Source organism: Chroicocephalus ridibundus, chromosome 7 (assembly GCF_963924245.1).
Source record: "Chroicocephalus ridibundus chromosome 7, bChrRid1.1, whole genome shotgun sequence".
In the NCBI taxonomy this organism is placed as follows: Eukaryota; Metazoa; Chordata; class Aves; order Charadriiformes; family Laridae; genus Chroicocephalus; species Chroicocephalus ridibundus.
In genome coordinates this window covers 32,584,792-32,599,513 of record NC_086290.1, presented here as the reverse complement: position 1 = coordinate 32,599,513, position 14,722 = coordinate 32,584,792, and the positions used below count along the sequence as shown (strand labels likewise).

General features: G+C 39.0%; 2 protein-coding genes across 5 annotated transcripts in view; one reads left to right on the top strand and one right to left on the bottom strand.

Moving 5' to 3' along the window:
- Nucleotides 1-6,907, bottom strand: part of HYCC2 (hyccin PI4KA lipid kinase complex subunit 2) — a 56,705-nt gene extending 49,798 nt beyond the window's left edge. For 2 of the 4 annotated variants that reach the window (XM_063342368.1, XM_063342371.1), the window contains exons 1-2: nucleotides 6,796-6,907; nucleotides 6,111-6,154 (exon numbers count right to left, since the gene is read on the bottom strand). The gene's annotated coding sequence lies outside the window, so the exon portion shown is untranslated. Of the gene's footprint in view, nucleotides 1-6,110; nucleotides 6,155-6,697 lie in introns of all 4 variants that reach the window. The other 2 variants (XM_063342370.1, XM_063342369.1) reach the window with 2 other exon arrangements.
- Nucleotides 6,908-6,963: 56 nt separating this feature from the next.
- NDUFB3 (NADH:ubiquinone oxidoreductase subunit B3) lies at nucleotides 6,964-11,515 on the top strand. The gene is made up of 3 exons (XM_063342373.1): nucleotides 6,964-7,107; nucleotides 8,529-8,676; nucleotides 11,246-11,515. The coding sequence occupies exons 2-3, from the start codon at nucleotides 8,531-8,533 to the stop codon at nucleotides 11,400-11,402; spliced, it is 303 nt and encodes a 100-aa protein (XP_063198443.1). The 5' UTR covers nucleotides 6,964-7,107; nucleotides 8,529-8,530; the 3' UTR covers nucleotides 11,403-11,515.
- The last annotated feature ends 3,207 nt before the right edge of the window (nucleotides 11,516-14,722 follow it).

Genomic DNA, 14,722 nt, shown 5'->3' with positions numbered 1-14,722 from the left:
ACCATATTTAAATTTACAGAGACAAAACATATTTAAAATTACAGAGACAAGCTAACTTAAGCTATTTCTAAAACAAAATCTACTACACTTATGCCTACATGTCTCCAATGTCTTGTGCTTAGGATATTTAAGAAAGTTGCTTGAATGACTGCTACAAGCTTCTTCAGATTTTTTTCTATATCAATTTTTCTACCTTGTGGCCCTATTCCAAATCGGAAGAGAGGCAGGCGTGCAGAGGGGCTGCTTTACAGCCTCTGCTACAGCTCAAGATATTCTCAAACCTAAAGGAGACAGAAAGGACAAAGCAGAAAATAAGATGAGGAGATGAAAAGAAGAAACAGACACCAGAACTCCCAGAAATAACCAACCTATTTGAATAAAAAGAAAATAAATGAAGACAGGAAGGAAAAAAAGAAAAACCAAGCAAATTTTACACATATTTCACCTCATTATTTTTCAACTCAGTATCTTCTCAGCTGAACAGCCATGAAAAATAAGATCATTCTTTTAAACTTTCTTACTGTCTTTCCAGATAGATGTAGAACAATTCCCCCACTCCAAACATGGGTCAAAGCAGGGCAGAAGAGGAGTGGAAGATCCTTAATACAATTACATTTTAAAGTTCACAAACTGCTAAACATTAGGAATAGAAATAGAAAAAAATCCCAGAAGTATCAACATTGCCCTGTATGAATCCACAAACCACAGTCATGCAGCCTGCACAAATGTCCATGTCATACATTTCACTTAAATATAATTCAGAGGAACAGTAATGTATAACTATTTCAAGAACTCATGAACCATACATAATGCAGACACCAATACAGAAGACCAAATCAGTGCAGTTTTCTGAAGAATCACAGTAAGTAAAATAAAAACATAGTAATATTAGCTAAATTATGGAGATTATACACAAGTAATATATAATATAAATATATAGATAAAAATATAAAATGAGATGTCACTAAGTAATCTGTCCTGTAGAAAAAAAAAAATAAAAAAACTAACAACCCAGAATATGCAAAAAGAGTGAATTCCTGGAAGAGTGTTCTAAAAGGTTTGAACTGCTCCAGCCATCTCCATCATGTCCTATGCTGAAGAGTGTTAAGCAGCCAGGGAATTTGGCATTTTCCAAGTAATAACATTCAGTACTGAGAGAAAAATAAATAAACAGTTTACCACTTTGCAATAGTTATTCACCTGACGTTTTATTTCACCACCCTAGTGGGATCTCCTTCCAAATGTCTCTGGCTCTCTATTTTCATGCATAAGGAGGTTAATAAATTTGAATCATAAAATCCATAGTGCTCTACAGAATCACACTAGGTGGTCAAGGTGGCAGATCTGGCATAGGCAGTGGGCAGCAGAAGCAAACTGAACTGCCTGCAGAACAGAAAACAATCAAGGAAAGAACGAAAAGGTGATTTGCCAATGATAGTTCTGTCTTTTACAAATCACCTGAATTGTGATCACTAACAAAATATCTATTGAAGTAGATAACTGTAAGTGATTTTTATTCCCACTAATGTTTTCAAATAGAATCAACAGTATGAGAAACACAGTATTTCAGAAGAAAAGAGTATCTCATGGTGACAGAGTAACGCCGCTATGGAGTTGAACCTAATCCTTATTCAGGGTACATGAGATCCAAATTACTCTACAGCAGCACTAAATCAAAAGATGCAGATCAGTTTAAAAATAGCTACATGGTTTGATAGACAAATGTGTTTCATGACCACATAATTTATTACTCTTAAAACACTATAAATTAACATAAACACAAAATAAACATCTGTAGCACACCATTTCTATCTTCTTTGGCTCTAAGGAAAATAGACAGAAAAACATAACGCTAACAGAAGAATAACTAACAGCCATGCAGCAATATTCCTTACAATACAAAACTTTTAATATTATTGATAACCTCACAATGTGTTGGAACAGTCTGCAAATTGTATATTATTTTACCCAGGCCCTGGTTAAGGTATGTCTCTTCTCTGTGGCATTGCTGGAAATAGAGAATTGGGTTTTACTAGATAACTGTATTGTACTTCATCAGAAGTGCCCCTTTAGTTCTTGACCTTATATTTCAAGTTAAGAAACTGAAGTCAGAATTCTAGATGAAAAAGGAGACCAACTGAGTCACTCCCGTAAATCTGTCTTGTGATTAAAAAAACCAAAAACCAAACCAAAAAACAACCAAACCCACAAAAAGACAAATTATCTGTCTTGTTATTAGAAGCATGGATTACTCAAGCAAAGGTGCAGAGAGAAAAATTCAACCAGCTTGCTATTTTATCTACAGCTAATGATACAAGCACAAACTCAGAATACTTTCTTGCTCTCAAAAAAAACTTTGCGCCTATCAGGACACATACTGAAATATAAGAAATTCCACTTAAACATAAGAAAAAACTTCTTTAGCATCATGGTATTTAAACACCAGAACGAGTTACCGAGAGAGGTCACGGAGTCTCTCTGTCTTTGGAGATATTCAAAAAACAACTGAACAATGTCCTGAGGAACCTGCCCTAGTTGGCTCTGCTTTGAGCAAAGGGGATGAACTACATGACCACCAGAGGTCCCTTTCAACCCCAACCATCCTGCAACTCCATTTTTAAGAATCTCTACTTCTGCCAAAGACGACAATAAAAGGAAGGTTCAGGAAAAAACAACAGATCATTTGGATAACACCTGAACAGCTGCAAATCTTAAAAGTCATCATCTCTATTTCAGAGTTACCTTTACAGCCTACATGCAGTATGTGAACAATTTCCACAACTCAGAAGTTAATGTTTCCTTGAACACAACTCTGCATGAAATTTTATCTACTACAAGCAAATAACTGCAAAGGAAACACTGGAAAATGATATTAAATAAGTCAAGAATCACTTCTCATAATTGTTCTATTTGGAAATGAAAATAACCGACCAAAGTAGCAAGTCAAACTGTACTACTGATGACTGTTTCTTCTCAGATCAATGTCTCCTGAAAAGAGTCACAGAACTTCTTAAATGATCCTTCCTATGGCTCAGACGTCCTTCACCAGGAGTCAGTTGGGGAAACCTCCAGCTTCACTCCCTGATACTAGTTCATGTCTTAATATAAGGGAACAAGCATAAAGGAAGTTAATGGAATCTAAAATGATTTTCCTGCCCAGACAAGCATTTGAGTGAACACATTACCCTGATCTTTAAAGATTATGAAGTCATATCAAACTGCTTGGGAAAGAGTCAAGCAGTTCCACCCCTCCTCATACAGAAAAGAGTATCACATGAAGTTTTCGGATAACAGCTTCAAACCAGAACAGAGGAATGACTTATTCATACAACACATGAATTATGGTGCTTACTGACAGAAAACACGGTAGATGCAAAAGCCATATGCGGTCTCAAAAGTTTTTTAAAATTAAGTATATCCTTGGAATAAAAATCCATACAAAACATCATCCCCAGAGATGGGGAGACTGGGAGAGCTGACCCTATATGCTTGCCTAGAAAAGAGTGTAAGAATAAAGCACCTGCTGTCAAATACTGCTTAGCTGTGGCAAATAAGACTTGAAACAATGGTCTTGTCACATACCAGGTTCCCAGAGCTTTAGGCTTCAAGAGAGAATAGCAGATTAGCCCAGTAGTTCCTGTCAAGAATATTCTTTGGGTTTCCAAAAAGAAAGAAACAAACCCAAAACAGAAAGAAACTAAGACTATTGCTCCAGCACATCACTTCTCCAGGTGAAACAGGTTTGAGATTGCGATGCTACCCATAAAATATTTTGCTCTCTAATGTTGCCTGAGAAGACAATTTGTTTCCCCACATTTCATAGCCTTTTTAAAAAAAACATCCAAAGAAACGAAGATGGACTAAAGAAAGATCTTTTCCGTCATTATTGTAATTAAAGCAGGATTGACCATTTTATTCAAATGACATAAGGCTTCCAATGACTTATAAATGACTACTAATACAAAGCTGGATAAAGCACCATGCAATTTCAGGAAAAAAAGATACATTATTTAGTTTTAAGTAGTTAAAATATGCATTAAGATATTGAGAACAAAAAAAAGCCCAAAACAATGCCAAAACCCTTTTTTGTCATCTCAGAAGTGAAAATACTTCAAGTCGCCATCAGTCATACAGTTTTTTACTGTAGAAAACAATCATGAGGAGTATACCACAAAACACGGTTCAGTGCTAGAGAGAATGTTACCCGCACAGGCAGAGAAGAGCAATGCTCATAATGTATCTCACAATCTGTTAATCCAGAATGCATATCAGCACAAATTTCTGAAAACATGGGCTTTTGAAAGCTATTCAAGAAAGCCCTGCCACCTTCCTCTAACCTAGCAACATAAGCATGAATCCCAGCAGATTATAACCAGCATGCTAGGATACATGCTAGCATAACTGTATCGTAGAACACTTAATCTTTTCAGTAATTATCACCAGCATGAATAGTACCAAAAAAAGCAACTGAATAAACCACAAAAAATATTGATTATTTGCATATGAAGCCCCAATGACCTTTCCTTCCTAAAGGACATCCAGCATTTTTTATGCAAGATGAAAATTTCTTTTCTTTATGTTAGTTCCTTGTCCATACTATTCATTTTTTCAGACTGACACTGAATAGGTGAAGCTTCCTTCTCAAAAACAGGTTGTAGCAAGACTGTAAGCCCCCTTGAAATTACACAGGCTCACTTATTTGGTGAAGATACAGCTTCAAAAAGCTTCCTATATTCCCAAAACATCACATGCCCCATATTTGCAGTCCTATCTTGAAAAGAAAATAGTATGGTCCATGCTGAAAGAAAAGGAAATTTAGGAAGCAAAACATTAAGCATCTCGTGGCAGAGCAAATCTACCAACTACACAGTTTTTCCTATCAAGAGTTTTTATGTACTTGGGTGAGGGGAAACAGCTGCCTTGTTAAACCTTGAAAGCGATAGCACATTTGCAAACAAATCTTGCTGAGTGCACTCCTCTGCTACAATTCTGTTTGATCGCAATAGGTCACACAAAGTCAATATTCTGTGATCAGAACTGAACATTCATGTTGATAGACTCAGCAATACCAGTAAAGTATGGCTTCATGCATAAATAATCAAGACATGCTTCCAAGCACCACGAAGAAAACAAAACAAAATAAGAAAAAAACATAAATAAAAGTAAGACTTTGTATTTTTCCTCCAAAAAATAAAACCAAAGTGTCTGGTATCTTACACATGAACACATCACTGAAAAATTTCGTCCTGAGGAAAACATCAACATTCCTCAGCAACACCGGACTTTGAACACTTACTCATAAGCATTCAGCCACAATATACTTCACAGGTATCTGACAGAACTTCATTCTCTATAAGACAGAGATTTAGGTACCTCACAAATAAAGAGTCATCCCGCAATTCCACCCCACATACATTACGGAAAAACAAATGTGTCTCCTCTCACCCTGACACTGCATCTGCAGAGAAGAGACTGCTCTGAATCTTGCAGACTTTATTGCACGGTGAAAAACGTTCAATGCTGAAACCAGACAGAAGCAGTCTGGATTAAACAGATGGCACTCTATTTAGAACAGTTTCACTGTTAATAACATGATAATGGCATTCCTCCTGGAACTCTTTTCATGCGCTTCCAATATCCCTATTAAAAAAAAAAAATGAAACCCAGAAGCAGCTTTACATCAGGATATTAAAAAAAAAAAAGCACTACAGTCTGTCCTAAAATTCGGCCACCATCATGCTATAAACCAGTGCTTATTCTCATTCTTATAAGAGCATTAGAAACTAATATAACAACAGAGTTTTTATTCTGCTATAAAGAAACATCATAATTCTACCATCTACAATTGGGGAATAATTTAAGCCTACATAAGCCACTGACCGAGTAGTTAACTTTTGCAAGTTTCTTTTGGTATGAAGGGGACTATGCACTTAACCTTGAGGAACATAAGAAATAATTTAATTATCCAGATACTAAAGCAATTGACACTTCACAATTACATGGCCACGGCACACAAAATGCGGAGCTCCCCAGAGACCAGTACTCAATGGAACAAAGCAACCACCTTACTCAAGAAGCAGCTGTCAATAGAATTCTTAACTTTCACTTACCTTTCGGTGCAGTTCCAGGATTTCAGGATGTCTCCCCACTTCTCCTATGGAAACAAACAGCGATGCTCTTTTAAGATATATCCACTGAACACCAGAAGTCTGCTCCTGGTGCCTGTCGCGCTTGTGAGTACCTCCGATTTCCCTCACCACTTCCTCCCCTGGTGAGGAGAAACCCGCGGCCAGGCAGCGAGAGGGACCCGCCCCGGGCCCCGCGGCCTCTCCGCCGCTCTCCGCCGGCCCGGGGCTTACATACCCGCTGGATGGGGGGGAACGCTCCCCCCGCGGTGCCCGGGGAGCCGCCGTCTGCGGGGAGAGGGAGGGAGAGAAGGGGAGGCCGAACGCGGCGCCCGGCACCCCAGCGAGCGGCGACGGCGGGGGGGGGGGGGGGGAGAACAACAACGGCTCGCGCCCCCGCACGCGCAGACCCCGCGGGCTTCCGTCCCTGCTCGCGCACCGGGCAACAGCTAGCCAGCGAAGAGAAGGGACGGGGGGGGAAAGGGTCCTTGCTACCGTCCCCCTGCCGATCCCCACCGCCACCCAACGGCCCCGATACCGACTGGTACCGGCTACCGCCGCCGCCCCCTCACCCTCTTCTCCTCCGCTGCCACCTCCAGACACTGCCAACCCCGCAGCTCAACAACGCACCCGCCCATTGGGCCGCTCCCGCCCTCAACAAGCCACATACTGATTGGCCGCTTTCCTCTCTGTGTCTCCTTCCTCCTTCCCCCCACCCCGGTCCTCCGCCAGAGTTGGCGGCACTGCCGCTCCGTGTGCGGGACGTGCCTCGTTAAACGGCAACGGGAGGGCTGCGGGAGGCAGAGGGCTGGGCAGCAGCCTCGCTGCTTCTGCGTCTTCGCCAAGTCAGTGTGAGAGAACCGGAACGGAAGCTATCCGGAACTCTTATGGCTAGCTGTGCTTCAAGTAGCGGCCAGTCCTCGCGCCGACTTCCGCTTCCGGGTAGCGGCTGCGTCCTGAAGGAGGGTCACGGAGCGGGCAGGTACCGAGGGCCCGTTGGCGGGAGGTGTGGGAGGAAGGGGGGCGAGTTTGGGTGCCCTCTGTGACCTGCCCGTGCCGCTGCCCAGCCCAGGAGTGTCTGTGGGAGGCGTGGGAGGGGAGGGGTCGGCGGAGGTGTCCGCTGCCCCGGGCCGGAGCGGCCTGGCGCAGCCGCCGTGGCCTTTCTCTGCGCGCCGTTAGGTGAACACCTGCCCCACCCCGCCCGAGCTAACGGGCCACGGTGCTGACGCTGTGGTAGCCCTCCCGCCCGTGGTCTGGGGCGGCCTCTGGGCCCGGCTTTGCTGACGGAAAGTGCCCGGCTGGTCCTGTAGTGCAGTCTGCTGGCTGCGCCAGTGTGCCCATAAACCCCTTATTTGCAGAAAAAAGCTGATAGAAGTTTTGGGTTTATATGGGAAGGGTGTAGACTGGGGTTTAATTTGGGGGCAGAGCTCTTCAGGTTTCTTTCTGCAAGAGAGTCCTCTTCGATGGCTTGGGGCCTTCTAGAGTTACAGTCTTCAAAGCTGTGTTCTTGGCACCATTACGTTCCAGTCAATTCTCATAAAAATTAAGGATATTAAATCTGTTCTTTGCTACCAGATATGTGTTAAAATGGGAAATCCTGGCTCAAAGTCATCTCGGGTGCTTTGTGAAAATAAGAGACTTCAAAGCCATTGTTATTTTCTTCCGGTCCTTCATGATCTCACTGAAAATGTTCACTTTCCGATCTGCCTTGATCGCTGTTTTTAATGAGAACCTTAATATTTTCATAGTTCTCTCAAAGTTGTATCTAAATAAAGCATATCTTTGCCAGCCTCATAAAATGACTGGTAAGGTGCATCTCCTTGTCCATTCATCAGTCCTGTGCCTGTTTATTGCCACAGTTATGTTTGACGGAATTGGAGGCAAAAAAAGGAGGTGAGGAGCAAAGTCTGGGTTTTTTTATGTTTTTCTTCAGAGTTTGGTGATCATAGCTCTGCCATACCTAAGTTAGAAATTTCCAAACTGAACTCTGACCTTTTTGATGTACTCTGGAAAGCCTGCAAGTTGTTGGGCCCTCATGTTGCTAAAGTGCATTTATAGACTTTGGAAACAATTGTTTTTCTGACACTATTTTCTAGCACGGAACATTTGTATAGCTGCTTCATGAATATAATGGTGGTGACTTACAACACAGTAACACTTAATTCTGCATAGTTTGCCTTATTGTGCTTAATCACCAACTTCTGAAATGCTGCATAAAGCCTCTTAGCTCTTTGTCCTACAATGTACTGTGTACAATGCAGAAGACGCTTCATGTGCAGTGTTACGTGCTTTGAAGTACTTGTTACCTCCGTGTTTTTCCTGTACAGGGTATTGTTCTTTGCAAGTGTGTGAAAATAAGCTGATACTCTCTGAGAAATAAAAAATTCTGATATTTTCTTGTAGGTATGGGGCATGGAAATGAACATGGCCATGGCCATGGCCATGGCAAAATGGAACTTCCTGACTACAGACAATGGAAGGTAGAGGGTACGCCACTAGAGAAGGTCCAGGAAATGCTAGCTAAACGGGGTCTTAGGGATCCGTGGGCTCGGTAAGTGCAAGAGCCTCATATTCTTGGTATGTCATCTTGTAGCATCAAATGAACCTTGTCATTGCAGATTGTTCTCTTTAGTAAAAATTGTGGAAAATGCATCTAGAATACATTAGTCAGAATTTCAGCTAAATTTTTATTTACTTTTTGCATGGAGGTTATGCCTTGCATCACCTTGACCAGTCTCCGCATTTTCCAAGGCACCCGTGGCGCTTTGTGATGTTTCACAATGATACAGATCAGGCACAATGACCAATACCTCATCCACCAAAACAGTTACTACTTAAGTAACATTAGGTCTTGCATACATGAGTAAGCCTATACCTTTTCAGCAAAGAGATTGTGTGTTCAGATCTTGCTGAAGTTGATAGAACTTACATTGCCATTCTGAGTAGTAATAGCAATCCTCACATACAACAGGAGGCCTTTTTTTGAAAAGAAGAAATATACTAGTATACAATGTGGAATTTGATTCAATTGTGCATTTCATTTTGCTAAGCAGTGAATGACATAATGGAAGATCAGATTTTTACGTCTTAAGTTGTTGCCAGAGCAATTCTGGATCATTTAGGCAGCTGTTAAAACAGGGCTTAATATATTTCTTCCACATCATGAATTATGTAATACTATGCTCGTTCTTTTAAATCTTGGGGAATAAAAATGCTAAGTGTCTTGTGCTGTGTAGTCCAGTTGTTCTGTAAGGGAGAAGTTGCATGAGCAAACTATTCCAGGAGCCTTCATAGAAGAGGCTTTACTTCAAATCACTACAAGAAAAATGTAAGAGCAAACAGGGGATCTGTTAAAAAGTTTTTACATGCTATAACCTCTGGAGGGGTTTGGGATTGACAGCGCTTTTTTCCTTACTTTGAAACAGTTTAAGGCTGTAAGCATAAGAGGAAAACTTAGTTTTGATGATGATAAGAATCATTTGAGATACGAGTCCTTAGGATTATCAGTTACCAATGAACTTTCCAGGCCTGTGTCACATTTCTGTTGCCTCTGTGGAGTGCAAGCAGTGTTAGCTTTTTTTTTTCCTTTGCTTATGAAAAATCTGTTTTTCAGCAAGCAATAGGCTTATTCCCATAAAAAATTGACACAATTTAGTATCATAAATTTCATGTAAATGAACCTGACTTTTAGCGCATATATTTTCAAAGTTCAGGAAGTGTTGCAAAACAGCAAACTGAAAAAGAGCTTGTGTAATATTTGTTGCCCCTCCTAGATAAAAAGAAAATAATGTTTCTCTGGTAAAAGAAAGGAATTGAGCCAATTATGTGAAGAGTTGAAATAAGGAACAAAGTCAAATTTAAAGCATGAGATGATTCCTCCTGAACTTTGCAATTTTATGTAAGGTAATGTTTCAGTTCCAAAGGACAAGTACAAATGTATCATGCCAATCTTCCTTAACAAACGAGAAATTAAATTATCACGTTATTTGCTTCAGTAATATGAAGATTGCATTATTAGTATCTTGCACTAGAAGTTTTGAAAAAGTAACCCTCTCTAGGGCTTCCTTGTTTGATATATTAAGTTCCTTTTAACAGGGGATCAGGTTTCCACCTTTGTAGCAAATGTACATTAATGTACATATTCAATACAGAATAAGCTGCGTGAAAGATGTCATATTCGGAAACCCATGTCTTTATCCATTAGTATCCTATACTAGCATCTAGAAGATACTCTTCCATGCCATTATGCCTTCATCCCAAGTCACATAAACCATCTGCACAAGAGGATTATCTATGAACATAAATACTTGACCCCCTTGATTAAAAAAATGTATCATCTCCTGAAATGATGGTTCTGATTTTATTGCTTGTTTCTGTGCAAGTAGTTTTTTCCTTTTCTTAAGGACTTTGAGTTCTTAGAGATGGACACAGTTTGTTTCTTGATTACATTCTTTGTGCTACACATAAATACTTGTACTCAGTTATAGCAGTGACTAATGTTTCAATAACAACGTAGGTTGAAAACAGGCAAAACAGCATGAGATTTGTAAATATCCAGTGGCTTTTTAGCTAAACACAATCTTTTCCATTTCATGGTGTTTGTTTTGGGGGAGGGGGGGGTTAATCAGTTTTAATAAGCTTTTCTGACCTTAATAAGTGTTGTATTGTAAAACAGAAAGTACCTCCACACTAGGATGAGTTTTCTACGGCTGGAAAAACTCCCTTTTAAGATTTAACTATGCTAGATACTGTCTAGCACAGTGACTAGCCTTTGTAGTTACTCCATCCCATGCATGTGCTAGTGGGTTCTGATTTTGTTTCAGAGTAAAAACACAAGACAACAATTACATGAGTTTGGGGAGGTGATTCTGTTACTCGAATTATATTGTTTGCCGGTGTTACTGTATCTCAAATTAAATGCATGTACACCCATTGAGTTTGTATCATGAACTTTATTTATGGTAACTCCTGTTATTGAAATGATAGAAATGTTACAGTATCAATTCATATCTAGTTGAAATACCTTCATCTTTTTTTCTGAACAAAGATATTCCTGATAATATTTATCGCAGTGGCTCCACTGATCTTGTTTTATTCTTTTGGTTTAATTTTTCTTCTAGTAATGAAGCCTGGAGATATATGGGTGGCTTTGCAAAACCTGTCACCTTAACAGAAGTCTTTACTAGGGGACTCAAGTGGGGATTTGCAGCTTTCGTCATAGCTCTTGGCATTGAATATACACTGTTTCCTCCAAAGAAGAGTGGAGGCCATCACTGAAGATCAAATATGACGACTTAATAGTTACTCATTACTAAGCTGAAAGATACATAAGCCTGCTGCTCAGTCTGTACTTAAAATATGCATATTAAAGTCTATCACAGGCAAAAACATGTTTCTTTGATTATATTATACGTTTGTGAAGGGATCAGAAAACACAGCCAGAGTGATTTACCTGATTTCAGTCTGGGGAAAAAAGGGGAAAAAAAAAAAAGACAGACATATGCTTTTGGGTTTGCTGTACCATCCTTTTAAGAACAGGGGAAACTATCAACCCAGCTCTTCCAAGCCCTGCCAACATTCTATTGAATGAAATTGAGAAAGTGTATTGTTTTTAAGACAAAAATTGTACTCTCTTAATTACAGGTAACCTTGTACAGATTGGGTTTTTTTTTTACACCTAGTCTTTTAATTTTTTATTAATTTTTTTTCCTATTTTTTCCTTAAGTTATCTAACAGCTTCTGGAGTGCTTTAAGAATGCCTGGAGTGAGAACTATAGGAGAAAAGGCCTGTTGGCAGTTTGTCCTCTGCAGTGCCGGGAATTAGAATTGGCTGAATATCCTATTATAAATTTTGTTATGTCATTAGTTACATAAGCTAAAGAGGGTATACTATCTCATTTTTCAATCCAAACAACAGTATATCTGTGACACTCAACAGAAAGCAAAATTAGACAAGTGAGAAACTTAAAATGACACAATTACATAGTGTACTTCCATGATGAAGAAACTGGAAAGCTTAAGTAATTGTGTCACAAATTTGCAGGTTTACAAAAAACTTGGAAGGTGCCATCAAAATATGGCTAAATTATCTCTTTTTTTAATATATACATATTCACAGACAACCTTTCTGAGTGAGATTATAAAACAGCTTTATTTTTAGAGCCAGTAAACATCTGCTATTGTGGGACTGCAGCTGTACTGTTCAATGGAGTTTGTCATTTCTGTATGACATTGCTCAAGGCACTGTTCATAGGGCAAACATTTGTTTTACTAAACTCCTCTTGCCTAATTATTTCTCAAGCATCCCTATCCAGTTGCATCATTCCCTGAAAAACAAATCAAGAACCTACTGTGTAAGGTCTGTTGCACAAAATACTTCCATGTTGTCCCTTAGGCAGTCCCACCCAGAATACACATTTTCAAAGGCTGGTATTCACTGCTTGTTTTCTGTTTGGGTCCACAACTGAACTTCTTAAGATAACTGAATTTTAGATGATGGTTCAGAAAAACAATTAACAGAACTAGCATTACATGCAGTGTTGGTGAATCTTGCACTTAAGGTATGTGCTTCCCACTTCAGCTGCTCTTTGTAATTTCCATCTGGTGTGCAGTACTTGTGTGCTGACTGGCTGCCCCACCCCACCCTAACTCTGTTGCAGCTGTTCCAGAAGCTTAAAAAAACTTTATGCAGTAGTTTCTGACCCATTTAGTTTCCTGTTGGGAGAGTTTGTTTTCATTTTTTTCTGTATGTATGCTTTTAATTGTTTTTTTTTGTTTGCTCTACATCAAATGCTTTAGAGTCAGAAGTAACTCTTGTAGAATTAGTGTTTTAAAACATTGTAAGCCTGCCATTTCACAGATATAGCAGACAGTTCTGTTAAAAATCAAGAGCTTTATTTACACTAGCTGAAAAGAGATTCATACATGGTTTTATTTTCAAACACTAGCAGATGAAGACAGATTTAAAAGTTACTGTAATCTTTTCAGCATACATAACCTTGGTACATTGCTTAGTTTCTTTATCCTAAAAGATGTAAAATACATACAAATGTAGTTTGGCTACTATATAAACTAATGCATTCCTTGGTAATTTTTTTAAAACAGATCATTTGGTTTATCAAGACTTTATTGTATATGAAAAAAATCAAGACAATCAAAATCTTATGTCTTCTAATTTCAGCCACAGTTTCCAGAAAACTTACATGCAAGCAAGTAATCTCAATTTAATTTAATTTAATTTCCACAAATGTTCTACTTTAAAGATTTAAAAATTAAATTCATGCATAAGTGCTGTCTTGTATAGGGAAGATCATAAGAATCTGCCTTACCAACAATCTATATAAGCAAATACGCTGGGCATGTTCACTGTTAGACTAGGCTAGTTTAGGTAAAATTCATGGATTTATGGATTAAGGTGGTATAACTCAATGATTTAATAGCCAGATAGCAGCCACTGCCTTAAACCACTGCCTTAATTTATGATGAACATATTTTACCAATATTGTGGAATATAAAAATGTCTCATCATTATTATATACAATACTCATAACACTTTCTATTTTACATGTATTCTAATACTGATCCTGCCTGGGGATGGAGTATTTCCTGTGTATTAAAATAATAGTACCAAATCTGTCTTCACTGTAACCATAGCAATAGCTGTCCTTATGTTAAAACGGCCTTTCCACCAGCACAGATATTTTACAGTGCAAAGAACAGGGGTCACGACCAGCAGTGGCACCTGCAGGTAAGGAACATACATGATTGTAATACTAGTCAGGAATTTCCTTCTGTATCTTAAGTTCTGAAAAACAGAACTGATGATGATCTATTTTTTGAAACACAGGTGAAAATTCCATCTCCATCAGCAGTCAAAAGAGCTATTTCTCCTCACCTGGAAACATAATGGTGATTTATAACTCTCCCTTTTTTTTTGTTTTTGCTAATGCTACCTGTAATATTTACATCATTAGCATAATCTTCCAAATTTGTATGTTACAGAGAAGTTAAAGCAGCTAAATAATTCTAATACAATACTGACTACAGTGTAGTATAAAATGGACGTCAGTGAGATTCCTACTTTAGAGCGTAACAGAATAACTGTTCTCATGATGTGTGGCAGTTGGAGTTTAAACAGCAGACGATAACTGTGTGTTTGTGGTTAACTTGCCTTGAAGTCTCTCCTGAAAATCTTCCTACAAAAATCATCTTTGTTGAGCTCTCAAACTATGAGCTTCTATACTGCAATTAGATCTTGGCCAGATCAGCACTTATTAGATAGGCTTTTTACATCAATGCAAGTGTGTTTTCTACATGCAGCTAATGGAAGTTAGAAGTGTTTGTTTCAAGAGGCATTACAAGGAACTACTCAGCACCCATGTTTGTCTTCCAGTTTAGTTTACGGATTGCATCGTGGGTATCAAAACATTCAGGGATTGATCCAAACTCTTTAACATGTGCGACAGGGAACTGATTTTACAGATGCTCTATACGTTCTCTATCCTCAGTTGTAGACCAAATAGAAATCTGAAAATCTGCAAGTCAGATAATCTTATTACCATTGTTCCAATGGAGAAGAAAAACCCTTGAAAATAATA